General features: G+C 49.1%; 10 protein-coding genes across 10 annotated transcripts; 2 read left to right on the forward strand and 8 right to left on the reverse strand.

The window, feature by feature from the left end:
* Positions 1 to 283: 283 nt before the first annotated feature.
* AUEXF2481DRAFT_25467 (uncharacterized protein) lies at positions 284 to 2,081 on the reverse strand (the record flags this gene model as incomplete). Its single annotated transcript, XM_013492556.1, has 4 exons — positions 284 to 1,420; positions 1,499 to 1,592; positions 1,630 to 1,964; positions 2,004 to 2,081. 4 exons carry the CDS (start codon positions 2,079 to 2,081, stop codon positions 284 to 286), a joined length of 1,644 nt encoding a protein of 547 aa, XP_013348010.1.
* A 952-nt stretch (positions 2,082 to 3,033) lies between these two features.
* Positions 3,034 to 3,645, reverse strand: AUEXF2481DRAFT_35485 (uncharacterized protein). The gene is made up of 2 exons (XM_013492687.1): positions 3,232 to 3,645; positions 3,034 to 3,179 (listed from the first exon to the last, which is right to left on the reverse strand). The coding sequence occupies exon 1, from the start codon at positions 3,524 to 3,526 to the stop codon at positions 3,266 to 3,268; it is 261 nt and encodes an 86-aa protein (XP_013348141.1). The 5' UTR covers positions 3,527 to 3,645; the 3' UTR covers positions 3,034 to 3,179; positions 3,232 to 3,265.
* Positions 3,646 to 4,416: 771 nt separating this feature from the next.
* AUEXF2481DRAFT_184340 (uncharacterized protein) lies at positions 4,417 to 5,279 on the reverse strand. The gene is made up of 2 exons (XM_013492959.1): positions 4,572 to 5,279; positions 4,417 to 4,517 (listed from the first exon to the last, which is right to left on the reverse strand). Exon 1 carries the CDS (start codon positions 5,125 to 5,127, stop codon positions 4,573 to 4,575), a length of 555 nt encoding a protein of 184 aa, XP_013348413.1. The 5' UTR covers positions 5,128 to 5,279; the 3' UTR covers positions 4,417 to 4,517; position 4,572.
* Positions 5,280 to 6,289, reverse strand: AUEXF2481DRAFT_184339 (uncharacterized protein). The gene is made up of 3 exons (XM_013492960.1): positions 6,165 to 6,289; positions 5,490 to 6,113; positions 5,280 to 5,433 (listed from the first exon to the last, which is right to left on the reverse strand). Coding segments are annotated over exons 2-3 (597 nt in total). The 5' UTR covers positions 6,085 to 6,113; positions 6,165 to 6,289; the 3' UTR covers positions 5,280 to 5,431.
* Positions 6,290 to 6,327: 38 nt separating this feature from the next.
* On the reverse strand, positions 6,328 to 7,147 carry AUEXF2481DRAFT_35488 (uncharacterized protein). The gene has a single exon (XM_013492688.1). The coding sequence runs from the start codon at positions 6,876 to 6,878 to the stop codon at positions 6,438 to 6,440; it is 441 nt and encodes a 146-aa protein (XP_013348142.1). The 5' UTR covers positions 6,879 to 7,147; the 3' UTR covers positions 6,328 to 6,437.
* Positions 7,148 to 7,876: 729 nt separating this feature from the next.
* AUEXF2481DRAFT_184735 (uncharacterized protein) lies at positions 7,877 to 8,817 on the reverse strand. The gene is made up of 2 exons (XM_013492961.1): positions 8,324 to 8,817; positions 7,877 to 8,261 (listed from the first exon to the last, which is right to left on the reverse strand). The coding sequence occupies exon 1, from the start codon at positions 8,707 to 8,709 to the stop codon at positions 8,326 to 8,328; it is 384 nt and encodes a 127-aa protein (XP_013348415.1). The 5' UTR covers positions 8,710 to 8,817; the 3' UTR covers positions 7,877 to 8,261; positions 8,324 to 8,325.
* A 483-nt stretch (positions 8,818 to 9,300) lies between these two features.
* Positions 9,301 to 10,259, reverse strand: AUEXF2481DRAFT_184259 (uncharacterized protein). Its single transcript, XM_013492962.1, has one exon. It carries the CDS (start codon positions 9,907 to 9,909, stop codon positions 9,343 to 9,345), a length of 567 nt encoding a protein of 188 aa, XP_013348416.1. The 5' UTR covers positions 9,910 to 10,259; the 3' UTR covers positions 9,301 to 9,342.
* Positions 10,260 to 10,609: 350 nt separating this feature from the next.
* Positions 10,610 to 11,114, reverse strand: AUEXF2481DRAFT_1073 (uncharacterized protein; the record flags this gene model as incomplete). Its single annotated transcript, XM_013492417.1, has 3 exons — positions 10,610 to 10,911; positions 10,961 to 11,039; positions 11,088 to 11,114. The coding sequence occupies 3 exons, from the start codon at positions 11,112 to 11,114 to the stop codon at positions 10,610 to 10,612; spliced, it is 408 nt and encodes a 135-aa protein (XP_013347871.1).
* Positions 11,115 to 11,548: 434 nt separating this feature from the next.
* On the forward strand, positions 11,549 to 14,637 carry AUEXF2481DRAFT_35492 (uncharacterized protein). Its single transcript, XM_013492689.1, has one exon. The coding sequence runs from the start codon at positions 11,587 to 11,589 to the stop codon at positions 14,257 to 14,259; it is 2,673 nt and encodes an 890-aa protein (XP_013348143.1). The 5' UTR covers positions 11,549 to 11,586; the 3' UTR covers positions 14,260 to 14,637.
* On the forward strand, positions 14,609 to 15,765 carry AUEXF2481DRAFT_1075 (uncharacterized protein; the record flags this gene model as incomplete). The annotated part of the gene is made up of 4 exons (XM_013492418.1): positions 14,609 to 14,710; positions 14,768 to 14,798; positions 14,851 to 15,618; positions 15,671 to 15,765. 4 exons carry the CDS (start codon positions 14,609 to 14,611, stop codon positions 15,763 to 15,765), a joined length of 996 nt encoding a protein of 331 aa, XP_013347872.1.
* Between the last annotated feature and the right edge of the window lie 51 nt (positions 15,766 to 15,816).

Raw genomic sequence — 15,816 nt, forward strand, 5'->3', positions numbered from 1 at the left:
TGACAAGAATACCCTGGAATTGGTTCATGAAGCGATATGGCAGGACAAGTCGCGAGATGTCAGGAAGAACGTCAAAGGAAACGTGTGTTGCTTCGAGATGTACTGTAAGTAATCCACCCAGCGAAAAGCTATGTGTTGATCCATCATCCGATCAATACCCCCTCATTTCCATGTCCATTCACCCTGACTACCGCCACTCGGTGTGCCGAGTCGAGTGATAAACCCGGCCTGCAAGCCAACCCCAGTGTCCCTTCTCATCGTCACTGACCGCCAAACCCTCTGATCACCACTTCATCAAAAGGTCATCTGCAGACTTGACCACCATCTCCTCGTCCTCATCATCAGAACTTCCCTCGGCTTCGAGGGCCAGGTGCTTGGTCTTCTCAAGCTGGGCCATGACGAAGTTGTACTGATGCGAGATGGACTGAGGCTCTCCAACGGTAGAGCGACCGAGACGTTCAATGACGTACTGCTTTGCTTCCAGGTCCATGTTGGATTGGGTGGCTAATTCAGGGAGGGGAGAGGCTGATATCTTGATCTTAGGACTGGTCATGGAGTTGGGGAGGGAAGGATGGTTGTTGCTGGCGTAGACGATTTGAGAGTGTTCGGTGCCGCTGATGTCGACAGTGGTGGAGCTGCTGTTGAGACTGTTCTTGGAAGTGGTACTCGACCTCTTGCTGGAGCCAACACTCGAATTGCCGCTCAATCTCTTCTCACCACATTCCTTCTCATCCACGGTAGCAGTCTTGAAGTACTGGAAGATATCTCCTTCCTTGACCTTCACACCCTCTTCCTCCTCAACAATCTTGGCCTTTTTGTTCTTGCGCTTGAAGATACTAGGACTGGAAAACTTGATGGGCTTCGGGAATCTGCTTGGGCTTCCCATGACTGAGTCCGTCTTTCTGGGACTGTTTTGGAAGCTGAAAGTGCCGGTTTGTGGTGAGCGGAAAGTGAGAGATGTGCGCGGGCTTGAGCTGAGGACGGAGATGAAAGAGGTTGATGCAAAGGCGGAAGTGAAGAATGTGGAGGCGCGGGAAGGTATTCTGTCACAGGTTGAGGCGATGACTGTGAGGGTGTCGCTGTCTGAATCCGAGTCTGAATCCGAGTCTGAGACTGAGACTGAGGAAGAGATTGAGTCGCCATCGCTGTTGGAGGTAGTGTCGTCCGTCAGGGGGTGCAGGGTCTCGGCGAGGCGCTCGAGAAGAAGAGCACGTTCATCGTAGTAGGCTTTTTCGGATGACCAAGTGGGAGAATCTGGGACGGGGACGGGCTCGGTTGCAAGTTCTTCTGCAGTGTAGTACATGATTGCGTTGTATTGCGGTTGATAGTGGTGTAGATGTGCTATTGAGCTATTGTGCTTGTTGTGGAAGACAATGAGAATATTCAATACTGGAGTAGATGGGAGAGGAGATGGAGATGACTAGGGAGTGGTAGAGTTTTGTTCTCCTTGTACGAGTGTGAGAACGATAGGATGGTGAGATCACTTTTAGAGGTGCACAGTGAGAGCACCCGACTTGATGAAAGTGAATTTGATGATTTCAAACTTCACTAAAGTGAGGCTGAGCGATGGAGCTTGCAAAACGCCGTATCGTCTTCGACGTGTATCCCTCAGTATTCATGCCTCCTCACTGGTCCTTCTGAGCTTCTTCTTCGACCATATGCAGTTCTCTCTCGCGCTCACGAAGTACGCTCTCGTCTTCGACACGCTTCTTCTTGAGAGTCAGGATCTCCTCCCTTATCCTATCGGCGCTCTTCACCCGTGCAATCTTCTTCTCGAGGTGCTTGATGATCAATTGTTGTTTATGTATCCTCTCAGAGTTCTTCGCGGCCACATTCATCCAATGCTCGACGCTGGCGATCAACTCCAACTTTGCTTCTTCCAGCATCTGGACTCGATGATTGAGGTCCATCTCCTGCTTTTCGAGGTTGTCGAGAGGCTGTAGTGGTCTATCAGAACTGTGCCGCTGTACATACTTCGTGATCATGCGTTGAATGTTACTTACAACCGGGGTTCTGGTAGCCATGTCTTGGTTGAGAAAACCGTGCTGACGCTTCCGAATATCGATGCCTTGCGACGGCATGAATGTCACTTTTGTTGTGGGATCGATCGGCTCACTGGATGTGATGGTAACTGGCTCGATCGCAGCTTCCTCGAAAGACGGAAGTTGTTATTGTTACTTCCCTCGGATGTCTCAACTGCGTGCTCTTTGTCCAGATGATCTCGTATCAAAGTGCTCTGGAGAGTAGGGAAGTAGGGATAGCCCAATGCGCAACCGCGGTCCGGTTTGAGAGGCGTGGAAACACCAATGTGATTCTCCAGCGAGGTGACCTTCTCATTACACGGCTCAGTATCGAGTAAATCCTCCACAGTAGTGGCGAGCGTCACTTTCACTGCCGTAAGTGTGTTACATCATCTGTGTGATCTAGCGATTCCGTCCGTTTAGGGAAGTGTACGCCGCAAGAGTTATATCTTGCCAACGAGTTCCATACAAGTGACGATGAGGGCGATCGTGTAGAGTGTCGTGGAGGACTTTCGTTGATGAGCCTGGTGATCTCAAAGGAACATCCCCCTCAACCTTTATATAGTTGAAACAAGTGCCCTAATGAACTGAGGACGGTTTGGTTCTACGGACGAGAGGTCAGCCATACCCGAGTTTATGGTACGAAACGGAAAGGGGTTCAAATCCTATCTTCCAACTGATAGCTTCCCCGTCTAGTATCTTTTTGCTCTTTTATCAATGTACTTATTCATCTTGTAGACATTCTTTTTACACCTCTACTTGACTTCGCTGCTACCGACATGTATACGGGTTGTTGTTGTTGTTGTTGTTGTTGGTGTCATAGCGAGTGAATAACGACAGCCAGTATGCCACGTGGGTGTAAACTTGCTCGCTGAATAGAGAACCTGCGTTCAATCCATCTGTGAGGCGGCATGTTTTTGCCCCTTCCATTCTACCGGACGGACACTTGAGCGTGGCACGAAGCAAGTACCTAAGTCACGAGCAAGGCACTTAAATATTAAGGACAGTCGTAAAACGGGGCATTTTCGTTGGAAGTTGTATGAACCGATTCAGGTACGAGTAAGACTATGGAAAATCAAAAACGGTCGCCGCACGAGGAGTTATGAGCGATCATGTTGGAATTCTCGATTCAAAGATCTCGAGATGGCTCTTGTCAATCTAGCATATTGTGTTAGCTTCTGGAAAGATGATTTTCTTCAAATCGACTTACCCCTGAATTTCTTGATAGCAGGCTGACCAACTCATCAAAGAACTCCCAAGACGTCGCGCACACGACCAGCATCCATCTTACGTTCCTCCACGGTAGCATTCCACAGCTTGGTTCTGAGGTCCTTGATCTCCTCCCGAAGGCGCTGGACTTCTGTCTTGAGTTGGATATTTTCGTCGATGATCATGTTGACAACTTCGGCGCTCTGGGCGGCAGCGACTTTAGTCTCGGTAAGTGCGATGTTTTTTTCGTTGAGCAGATTGACTAGATCGTTTTGTGTTTCTGCGGCGGCTTCCATGTGTTATCTTTGATCTTGGTGCTGGTGGGCGAAATTGATGCGAGCGTAACACGATGGTTGTGAGCGCAGAGAGAGGCGAATGAAGAGCTACGTGTCTGGTTTGTTTGCTGTAATGTTTGGGTCGAAGCTACTAGATAAATCAGTTTCACTCCATCAAACAAGGCGTGAATGTGTTGTAGCAAACGCACACTTTGCGTCTCAGGATTTTCCAATCTCCTCTGACCACAGCTTTCTGTAAGCCTCTTCAAGCTCTCGCTTCAGCTCATAGTTTCCGACTCGAAGCTGCTCGTTCTGATCGAGTAACTTTTTGTTTTCGTCAACCGTCTCCTTCAATCTCTGGATCATGGCCCTGAGATTCACTGCTGGGGAAGCCCTTTGCGTGATTGCTGGACTCAAGTGGCTCTTGATATGAGGACTCATGGTTAGACGCGCGCGTTGGATTGATCTAAGGAGAAGAAAGCAGGCTCAAGTTTGGATGTCGCGGATAATTTATGGTCTAGGCTTCCTGACCGCCTTGTGTGAACAAACAAGACAGGTGAAGCGTGAAGGTGAATAATGAGTTCTTTGTTGTCATCGTTACGCTCTCAAATCAGGCTATCTTACGACCTCTGTTCAACCGCTTGCCAGGTCAACTCAGCTCGTAGAGTACATCCCTTGACAGTGCCACGACAATTCTCTCGACGTATGTACGATTGGTGGAGTTTTGGCACCCGGCATCCTCATGCATCTCTTCTACAATTTGGCTCGGCGATCATTTCAGTAATATCAAATGTGACAGGAGTCACATAAGCTAATGAAAGATAATGTTAGAAAGTACGACAGAATCCGTGATCATTCAAAAGAGTGTAGCCATGTCAGGGATCGTTTCTTGCTCGGCTTGTGATGGCTTGCGGGAGGATGAGATCGACAACGGCGGTCAATTGGACGATATGGGTTTTCCAGATGCTTCAATTGACCTAGAACCAAATGGCTTGCTTCTCGTGCGCGACGGCTACAATTATTAAAGGTCAGTGATCGTACCAAGGCGAAGAGCAAACAAACATACATTAGATCGAGCTCTCCGAGTCTTTGAGATCCTCTCCATCCTCCCCTTCATCTTCCTCGGTGTTCGATTCGTCGCTCTCTTGACTATCGATCTTCTTGAGAGCCTTGATCTTTGCCTCCAGCTTCTCAATGATGTCCATCTCCACCATACGCTTCACAAGCTCACTGTCGATCTCAACCACTTCTGTTCTTAGAACAGCGAGCTGATCATCAATCTTCTTCTTCTCGGTGAAGAGCTCAAGTTGCTCTCTGAGGTGCATGTTCTCATCCTCGAGTGTCTGATTGTACTTTTCGAGATCCTTGATTGTGGCGGTGGCGTTTATGATTGCTTGATCTCTGGCGACCTTGTTTTTGAGCACGTCGTTGGTGGTTTTGAGATTGTGGTTTTCGACTCTGAGATTTTCGTTTTTCTTTGCCAGATATTTGTTGTTGAAACTCAGTTCTCTGATGTGGTCTGCGGGCGAAACCATCTTGCGTAGCTTGGACGAGGGTGATTTAGAATTTTGGTTGTTTGCGCAGAGGCAAGGTAGAAAGCGTTCGGTGATTTTCGTAAACATCTCGAGCTTCGATAAGGATTGGAAGATTAAGCGAAGCAATGGAAGACTCCGATAATAAACCAAATAAAAGTATAGTGATAGACGAGTGAATGCCAGGCTTCATGTCGCTGATCGATTGATGTGCCTCCCGGGTTTCATCGCTCGCTGCTCTGGAACATGCCCCAAAGCCATCTCCTTCTTACTTCCTGCTCTGTATGAACATCAAGATACATTCTCTATCACCCGAGGGTGATGAAGTGTCAAGAAACATCCGTGTCCGCATGTTATCTACTATCGAGCTCGCTTTCTCGACGCCTATGCACACTCCTATCATAAGGTCAGACGCCTGTTCATCTTCTTCCGTCCTCGGTTGTATCACTTACACGAATTGGAGGTATCGTCAATGTCCGAGAACGATCGGAGAGTTCCGCCAAACTTTGCTTTCAATTCGGATATGACCTTCTTAATGGCGATCCCGCGCTCCTCGAACCTTTCGATCTTAATCCCGGATTTGAAGTGCTTTACCTTGAGCGTTCCGACTTCTTCTCTGAACGAATCTGCGATCTTCTTCTCTTGTCGTAAGGTCTCTGTCAGGTCGAGATGCGATTGGTCTTGTTGTTCGAGTTTCCTCTCAAGTATTTCCTTCTCGTTTCCGAGTTGTTCGTACTTGCGCGACAACTCAGCCTTAGTTGTATTGACCTTCTGGCACCTATAGATAGAGGGAGCCAACCGATACTCCAGATGCTCCACTTGATCTCGGAGATCTTCGCTCTCCTTCCTTCTCTTGCGAACAATGGTTGAACCGATTTGTTCCTGGAGTGTGATGAGCTCTTCGATAGTCTGTGAATCCATACTGTATGAGGACAAGTGATCTTTCTTTCGTAGATGATGATCAGATATTTCAAAGATCAGAAGACGAACGAGATAGTTTGAGAGAAGTTCATTTCCGAGAGGCAGATGGAGGAAGGCCCAAAGCATCCGCTGCTGCTGGTCGCTAGTTCCTCGTGCTTAGCGCATGTTAGGTCGAGTCGAAATCAAGTTTACCTTCTTACACTCACTCAAGAATAGTTTTACATCATCGCAATCCTCACGAAAGAGCACTTAGAGTATTCTCTTGATCAGATACTGAGACACATCATGTGATAACGGTTTCCTGCATGAGTGCCCCTGAGTATCCATTTTTCGAAAAAACAATACTCGCTCCTTCCCTGATCAACTTGACAACATTGAAGCTTCATGCGCCTTCAAAATCCTTGAATGGCCGCATACTTCCATTTGCCTCTGCTAACACACGAGGTGATGGATAGAGTCAGACTCAGCCGTGCCGCAACTCATAAATGACGCCCATTCATGTGCAGACCCCTCAGCATATCGTTCTCCTGGACCAGCTCTCCGTTTTTTTTGACCACTCTTCTATTGGATGCGACAATATTGTTGTGAGCTCTGTTCAACTCTTCATACTTGCGCTGCAGCGAGCGAAGTTCGTCAAGCTTTGTTCTGAGCTGATGATTGGTGTCCAGGAGATGTCTGTTCAACATCTCAAGTCTGCTTTCCAGCAAAGGCACCTCGTGGCCGTGTCTACGAGCTCGCTCTTGTTCTTCTTGGGAGACTACGGTGCGAAATGTGGTTTGGTGCTCCCAGCGAGGGTCAGTATGATTTCTGCCGCTGGACATGGTGGTGCGTTTGCTATGTATGTAGGTTGTTGTCGTTATGCTTTTTGGTGGTTGACGGGCAGTTGTCCTGAGGGAGACTTGGCTTTTACGAGGACTCATTGTGTAACCGTGAGAAATGTTTACTTCTTGCAATTGGAGTGGACGTATCCATGATACTGCTGTGGGAGCGAGTCCGTATCATATGTAATGGCTGCTCATGTTATTCTGCCTTTGATGAACGCAGACAGATGATAGTAGCTTGATATAAGTGGAGGTTTGACAAAGCAAACTTGGTGTAGCAAACAAATCCAACATCAGGAGGAAAGAGTATTAATCCCTGGCCTTGGAGAGGTCAGCCAATACCGTATCCTGACACTGTTACATCCGAGCCTAGCCGATGATGAGTGGCTGGGTTGAGTGCTGGAGGTCCTCATTCTCATCCTCGGTTCCTGATATGGCACAAACTCACGAGTAACGGCAATTTGTAGGCGCGTTCCAGGCCATAAGTATCTTTCGAAGGGATTGATGAGGACATGGATCATTTTTGAACGGTGCTACGTCTTCTAGAGGAGTGAATGTTACCTGGTGAATGGTAGTTGTGCACATGACTCTAGCGCGAGAGGAGAGCCCATTTCAGCCAATTCAATGGCTGGCTGTTTGGAAAACAATCTTTCTGCCGATTTGTTGTTCTCTGACGAGGAGGGAGACCGAGGGACAGCATCTTTGAGCATCACTGGGATACAACCCCGATCGAGCCTAGCTTCTCTTCCACTCTCACTACAACAATTCCACAGATTCAACCCCTTATCAAGAGATAAGTCCTGTGGCTCACAGGCGCTCGTCAAACCTCTCCAATGTCTAGCATAAATAGAATCCAGAGGTTGTGAGTTCGACTCGCAGCCTTGGTTGGTCGCAATTATGACTTTGGCTGCAAAGATGTTTCCCAATTAAGTTCTGGTTTTTCTTGCTAATGGTGTGCGTGGCTTGTTTTGCTTGTTGTAGTTGCGAGTATGCGAAGTACTTGGTGATGAATGATGCAGGCATCGAGTTGTTCCTGATAACGTTCCTCTCCAAGTTCAGGTATCGCGGCCTTGATTTGATGAAGTGGACTCGGGTCGAATCTGCCAGATCGACAGCGAGATAGTTGTTGAGACACCGGATAAGACCGACACAGTCACTACGTATAGAGCACTTGACAGGAGATGAAGGAGAGACTCCTAAAACGTGTTGTCGTTTCCCTCAAGACAAATCTGTCTTGTTGTGGTGGGAACCCTGAGTGTGATCGTAATGAATTGTTATTGAAGGATGATTATAACATAAATCCTTGACAGAAACAATGAACCGAGAACAATGGACAGCAAAGAGACAATGGCGAGCAGTTTCTCCTCCAAGCTTCTCCACCGCCTTCCCTATCACCGACGCATGCACGACGAGCTACTCTTCGCGGAGACCTAGATGGCCGTACTTTACCCAATGCACACAGTGGGAGAGTAGCTCGTGTACCTGGTTTCATATACGAGTCAGCATTTACTCCATTTCTCAGCAATGACAAAGGATATACTGACCATTAAGGCACCTCTTGTGGCGTAGGCGTCATCTTCGGAACACTTATCATTGTCGTACGATCAGGGGCCAACAACTCTGCGAAGAAAGCATTGACCTCGTCCTCCCTGGTGATGTTCGAACCAGTGGTCGCTCTGAGCGGGACAGTGTAGGTCACTGTGGCAATAGCAGGCTCTGCATCTTGCTTGACGACCCCACCGTCCGCAAGTGTGACTTCTGTCTTTTCCGACGCCGGCATTGCCATGAGCAACTTCACAACCCGTTGTTTTTCGGAAAGAGAGGTTTCCTCTCCCATGACGACGGGATTAACCGGCATCCAACAAGGAGGCACCAACGGAACGAGACACATTGCGATCCAGAACGGATACGTAAGTATCAGAGTGACCATTTTGGTGGAGAGAAGAGGTTCGTGATTTGGGCGAGAGAAGTATGATGTGTGTTTTGTGTGAGAAGATGGAGATCTTAGTTGGGTGGATCATTCTCAGATGATGGGCGGTCTATATACCCGTATGGCTGCGCCATGGCGGCTAGAAAGGTTCACAGAGTGAGGTGACCTTGGATTAGGTTCCGAAGCGGAGATTGACAACCTGTACTAAGATCTTAGATGTTCTGGTCAGACTATTTGTGCCATAATCAACGGGGTGGAGTGATCAAATTGCCGTCTTCATATCTAGGTGATAGTGGAGAAACTAAAGTCGATATGCCTCGCATCTCACATGATATCGACATGGCTAGAAGTTGCGAATCAATGAATATGTACTGGCTCATCGATCAACTACTGTGCATCACTTTGCCTCTGGTTACAATACAGCGTGGAAATCAAGAGGAAGGAGCAAAGCTTCATATCAATAGCGAATATGCACCTCACGAGATCCAAAACAAGACTGAGAGGTTGACTGAAGCTTTGAGCCTAGTCCGAGAAAGCATGTGCATATAAGAGGGTTTCTGAAAGTATATCTTTTTCGCCTTTTTGACGACGACATATCAACGCTTCTCCGCTTTCCAGTGGCTCGAGCCTGGCTCACGCCACCGATTCGTCCTGTGATTGTAGCCACTCGCTTGTTTCCTTCACCTCACAGTGGAGCACACTCGTTGGCCAATTCAGGTAGACAAAGTTACCTTTGGGGTCGGTCAGCATCTTTTGTAGCCAATTGCATCTCTGATCAGATCCACTCACAGCCTCTAATTGTGCTCTGGCAGACTCTACCTCTAGCCGACTCTTCTTGATCTGGAGCTTGCAAGCCCCGATAGTATCGGCAATGTACTGGTCCCGAAGCACCCAGAAGAGGTTGACCTTTGCTTGTTCCTCTGCCCATATTCTGATACGCTGTTCAAGACCCACATGCGCTCCCTTTTCAGCAGAAGCGTAATCGAGCTTGTAGAAGATATCAACGTTGGTCTCTATAATCTTCTCGACGAGGTCATGAATCTTGTTGTGCTGGACAAGATTCTTAGCCACCTTGGCGGCTTCGGTTCCGATGGTGAGTATCTTCTTTGCCTCACGCGACTCCAGGTCGTACTCGAAACTGGTGTAGATTTGCTCTGGGTGGAACTGAGGACGTGTCCGAGCACTAAGTGCTCTTACCATTTTTGTACAGATCTTGTTGGCCGTGAGAAGATTGTAGGTCTTAGAGTGCTCACTGGTAGTGGGGGAGGCTTGGATCGGTTCGCGCTGTGGAATGCGGTAGTGACCTGGGTGGATGGTGAGGTGTTAGGGCATGTGGGACAAAGAACAACTTAGTGACAATGTAGGGGAAGAGGACCGAGTCGCGGCGGTGGGGTATTGAAGATTGAGTAGCAAGAATTGTTTACTCGATTTACACCGCCTCGTGGATGCGGCAGTGAAGACAAGATACGGATGAGCTCAGCAGGGATCCAGAGCTGTGTTCAATAAAGGCCTCAGCACGCATGAGCCTGCTCCCAAACGCCAGAACATAGATTTAGCATGCGAAGTGACCGTGGAAGAGAAGAAGAAAGTATTTATGGTACAAGGAGCGCATATGTGCCTTTTCAGAATCGGGCTACACTATACCTCCGATGGGTGCGCAGTGTGTGTACAAGCCTTTCCATGTATCTTCTCTCGCGTCGGTCTTGATCATCGATAATTTGCTGCATCCTCCAGGAACAGAGCCCGAAACTCATTCCGCGAGCACGTGAGATGCTTCCAATGGCCGTACGTGACCCAGAAGCGGTGCGCATACCGGGAGGAGTGCAGCTCCCAAGTGGTGCAACCATTCCACATTTGACAGGCGTCGTTACTCGTTAACATCCAGGACGATGCATGTGACTCATTTCTTATCGTCCTGAGCCTTCTTCTTGCCCTGCTTCTGCTTCTTTCTCTTGCTACGGTCCCTCTTCTTCAATGCCTGCATGCCTTGCTTGCAGACATCGGCGTAACGTGTGTAGAATGCTTCCAGCTCATCAGGTTGTACAACAGTGCTGAGCTTGATCTTTTCCGACTTCTTGCGATCCTTCGTTTGCGAGTTGCCGTCTGTCGCGCGAATGAGGATGGGTAGGGGTGCTGATGGAGCTTCGAGGTCGGCAAGGGGAGAGTCGGCAGGCTTGGAGGTAGATGACCCTTGGGCGGACACTTTTGAGAGTTAGGAAATTCCAGACAGAAGATGCAGCAATATGCGTACGTCGCTTTTGTGTCAGGAAGATGCTGCCGTGACCTTTCTGTTGGCGCGTCTCGAGAAGAGAGCCGAGTTTGGTGAAGAACTGTGTCAATATTAGTTTAGGATCCTTGGGACGCCTATGCGACCGTACCTCTTCGTTGCTGAGATGTGACGACATATTTGTGGCTGTGGTGTGAAAGATGGCACGACAGCAGCACCTGTTTGAACGTCGATGCGCGCAGCGACGTTGATATGGAAGTTGCTACCGACCAGCGCGGCCTCCGTATCTACCAACAAGATATTTTCAATCTGGCAGTCGCTCTCTCTTAGTGCTACATAATCGAATACCCATCTCGAGGAATAATCCTACGTTAACAAGCGGCACGAGTACGAAAATATGAGCCTTATTACTAATCTTGATCAGTTCGATCGAGTCCAACATGACACCATGCCTTTGGACAGCTAGAATGACGGCATGGAGGATATGGTGGAGACAGGCAGGAACGGAACGTTCAATTGCGAGGGCCGGCGGCGACAAGGTCGACACTCCCGAGTTCTGGGGAAATTCACATGCTGCCAAGTTCTCTCAAAATAATTATTTATGCTTTTGCCCTCTGTGGTCTGATTAAATCTCTATATATACAACCAACATGCGACCAAACGACTCTTTCATCAAGCCGAAGCTGCCGAAGGCGCTCCTGGATCAGATTGGCGGCGATGCCACCAACAACAAGAAGAATGCGACTACCCGCAAGGAACGCCGAAAGAATGAGAGAAATCAGAAAAAGCAGAGCCATCAACAATCAAGATCCCGTCCACCGCCACAGAGACCTCAACTGCAAAGACGTCCCCAGCCTCAACCGCGACGCGACGAGGTTTTCGAAAGCGACGATGAGCCAACGCCACCTCCGAAGCCAAAGTCCAAGCCTACAAAAGCTACGGAAGATAAACCAAAGTCCATCTTGAAGACGACCAAGAAACAAGATCCTTCGAAATCGGAAGACACAGAGAGCTCTCAGCCTCGGGTTTCTAGGGCTGTCAAAGACAGATTGGCTCAAGACGATGCTGAAATTGCTGCTTTGGAGAAGAGACTCGGTATCAAATCGACGAAGAGGTCAAAGGCATTCGCAGACGACGGTCTGGATGACTTGCTAGAAGGTTTGGATGGTTCCGATGAAGAAGATGGCCCCAAGAGAAAACGTTCAGACGATGATGACTGGTTGCAACAAAAGAGACGGAAGGTTAGCCAAGCTGCTGCTTCTGCCGCTCGTGAGGAAGAGTCGTCAGATGATGAGGAAGATATCAGCGGCGACGAGGAAGACATGAGTGGCGATGAAGACGAGATCGACGGTCTCGACGATATTATGGATGGTCTGGGCGAGAGCGACGAAGACGACCTTGATCTTGATGGGCTGGGAGAGGACGATGAAGAGGAAGGAGAAGAGTCCGACGACCTGGAAGATGATGGTGACCACGACATGGACGGAGAGAAATTCGAAGACTTTGATGAGGACGACGAGGACAGCGAAGAGGAAGCTCCAGCACCAAGGGTACGCGAGAACCCATATGTTGCTCCTGTACCTGCGGGAGCTGCGCCTGTCCAAAAGTATGTCCCGCCATCATTGCGTGGCGCTCCGTCATCAGACACCGAAGCACTGGCACGTCTTCGTCGTCAGATCCAGGGTCAGCTCAATCGTTTGTCCGAAGCGAATCTTTTGTCTATTCTGCAGGCCATCGAAGAGATCTACCAGAACAACCCTCGCCAATATGTCACCACAACTCTCATTGATCTCCTACTCGGACTCATCTGCGACCGCACCACACTACAAGATACCTTCCTCATCCTTCATGCAGGTTTTATGGCTGCATTGTACAAGGTCATCGGAACAGACTTCGGTGCTCAAGTCATCGAGCGCATTGTGAACGACTTTGACAGACACTACACTGGAGGTACTACAGCTGGAAAGGAAACTTCCAACTTGATGTCATTGGTTTCTGAGCTCTACAACTTCCAACTCGTCGGCTGCAACCTGGTATTCGACTACATTCGTCTGTTTTTGACAGAGCTCAATGAAGCCAATACAGAACTGCTGTTGAAGATCATCCGCAATTCTGGACCTCAGTTGCGTTCGGACGATCCCTCAGCGTTGAAAGACATTGTCATTCTGGTGCAAAAGGAGGTTACTCGTATCGGCGAGTCAAATCTGTCGGTCAGAACGAAATTCATGATTGAGACTATCAACAACCTCAAGAACAACCGTGTCAAAACTGGTCAGGTGGCGTCTGCTATTGTGTCGGAGCATACGACAAGAATGAGAAAGACCCTAGGCACCCTCAACAACAGATCTTCCCTCAAGGCAAGCGAACCTCTTCGCATCGGACTGGCAGATATTCGTGACACTGAGAAGAAGGGCAAGTGGTGGCTTGTTGGCGCCAGTTGGTTAGACCCCGGAAAACAGACCAAGGATCAGGATCAGGACCAGGACCAGGATGCAGACGAACCCACAGTCAAGGCCTCGAAACGCGATTCGACAAAAGTCTCAGCAGACGATGGCAACGTCGATCTGATTCAGCTAGCACGCCAACAAGGCATGAATACCGACATTCGCCGCGCCATCTTCGTCACGATCATGTCAGCTACCGACTACAAGGATGCGCATCTTCGACTTCTCAAGCTAGGCTTCAAGAAGGCGCAAGAGCTCGAGATTCCTCGCGTATTGATTCACTGCGCTGGTGCTGAAGCCACGTACAATCCATACTATACACTTATCGCCAAGAAGCTTTGTAGCGAGAAGCGTATGCTCAAAGCCTTTCAATTCGGACTCTGGGACATCTTCAAGCGTCTAGGCGAGAAGCCGCTGACAGCTGACGATGAAGATGATGCGTTCGATGACGACGAGGATGAGAATATGAGTACGCGCAAGATTGTCAATCTCGCACGATTCTATGCCGATCTCATCACAGGCGGCGGTTTCCCTATTACATCGCTGAAAACACTCAATTTCGCATACTTGCAGCCGAAGACAAACACATTCACAGAGGTGCTCTTGACGCGGATTCTCATCCAAATGATGAGGTCGTCATCTAAAGGCAGCAAATGGGATCTCTCAGTCAATGAGGTGTTCTCTAAGGCTCAAGAGGTACCTAACATGGTACAAGGATTGCGCTACTTCATCGAGAAAGTGATCAGGAAAGCTGAAATCGCCACGAATAAGAAGGAACGAAAGGCAGTCAAGGAAGGTTGCGCAGCCGCAATTGAGGCATTGACGACCCATATTGCTCGTGATGATGGCAGCGAGGATATGCTGAGCGACTCTGATTAGATGCTCGTCAGTGGAACATGCTAGAATTTGAGAAGTACTGCGCATTTCTGCAGCCAAAATATGAATATACCAATTAAGCTGGGAACCTGTTCGCGCGGTTGAGCGTACTCAAATGTACTTTTCCACGCCTTTGGATGACTAAAATCACATATCTTCTGGTGATAGTCTCCACAGCATGAGATGTTTGCACACGGGCTTGTCAAGGTGTTGCATAAGCTTTCCATAGTTATGTATGGCTTGTGCACGAGACCCTGCGACGTCAGCACCGTCGTCACTTTCGTGGGGTAGTGGTTTCCCTGTCCTTCGAAGTCAACCGGAAACACGATCCAAACACTCAACATCAAACAACATGGCAGACGACGAACTAGCAACCAGAGCACCCGAAAGTGACTTGGCCGAGGATAGCGCCATCCCCGGCGACTCGGCCGTCGACCAAGGTGCAAGTCTTGGAGTATGTTCTGATCACCAACGCATGATGCGAATGCGACCAAGCTGACAACCAGGATAGAATGAACAAGCTCAAGTCCACGAAGCAGGACGTGAGAGACCCTCTATATCTATCAAAGACTCATGAATTAATAGTCATTACAGAAGCAACCTCAACCCCCCAAGTCCCCACCGGCGAAATCACCAAATTCAGCGACATCGAATGCTACATTACGAAACCCGCCGACTACCCACACGCCCCCTGCAAACTCCTCCTCTTCCTAACCGGCGGCACCGGTATCCATGCCCCAGCCAACAAACTCCAAGCCGACGCCTACGCCGAGCAAGGTTACCTCGTCATCATGCCCGACCAATTCAACAACGATCCAGCTCCCAACTCGGTTTTCTCTGCTGCAGACAACCAGTCCAGTTTCCTCGAGCAGTTGAAACTTAGAGCTGCAGAGGTGGCAAAGAGCTTTAGGTTGGATATGTGGTTGGCGAGACATACGCCTGCTTCGGTGCTGCCGAGGTTGGCCAAGGTGGTTGCTGCTGTGAGGGATGAGTTTGCGGATGCTGTCCAGGCTGGTGGTGGTGTGTATTGTGTTGGTGTCAGTGTCGGTGGCAGACATGCGTTGTTGCTCGCTAGCGAGTTGGGCGCTGATGTCTTTGAGGGTCAAAAGGAGGTCAGTGAGGAGGCGGCTGGCAAGGTTGAGGAAGGCATGATTAGAAGGGGCCCAGCCGTCAAGGCTGCCGTTATCCTTCACGGCGCTACTATTGAGCGTGAGGACTTTGTGGCTGTCAAGTCTCCCATTGCTTTGTTGTCTGTGGATGAGGATGCTCTATTTGGCGAGGAGGTACGCGAAGCTGGAGTCAAAAGTATGAAGGAGAAGGGCGTCGAGGTTACCGAATGGACCTACCCTGGTGTTCCACATGGTGAGTCGGTCTCTTTGGAATCAGCAGGAGCAGCAACTAACATCATTTGCAGGCTTCGCAGTTGTGGGCGAGTATCAAGACGAGGCCATTAAGCAGGCTCAGAAGCAGGCCTTTGAGGCCGTCCTCGAGTGGTTGAAGGCTCATTGAGCATTGGCATCATACCTTGGGGCTCGGTGTCCGATGTTTCCTGCGTTCTTC

This window comes from Aureobasidium subglaciale, assembly GCF_000721755.1.
Source record: "Aureobasidium subglaciale EXF-2481 unplaced genomic scaffold scaffold_1, whole genome shotgun sequence".
Lineage (NCBI taxonomy): Eukaryota > Fungi > Ascomycota > Dothideomycetes > Dothideales > Saccotheciaceae > Aureobasidium > Aureobasidium subglaciale.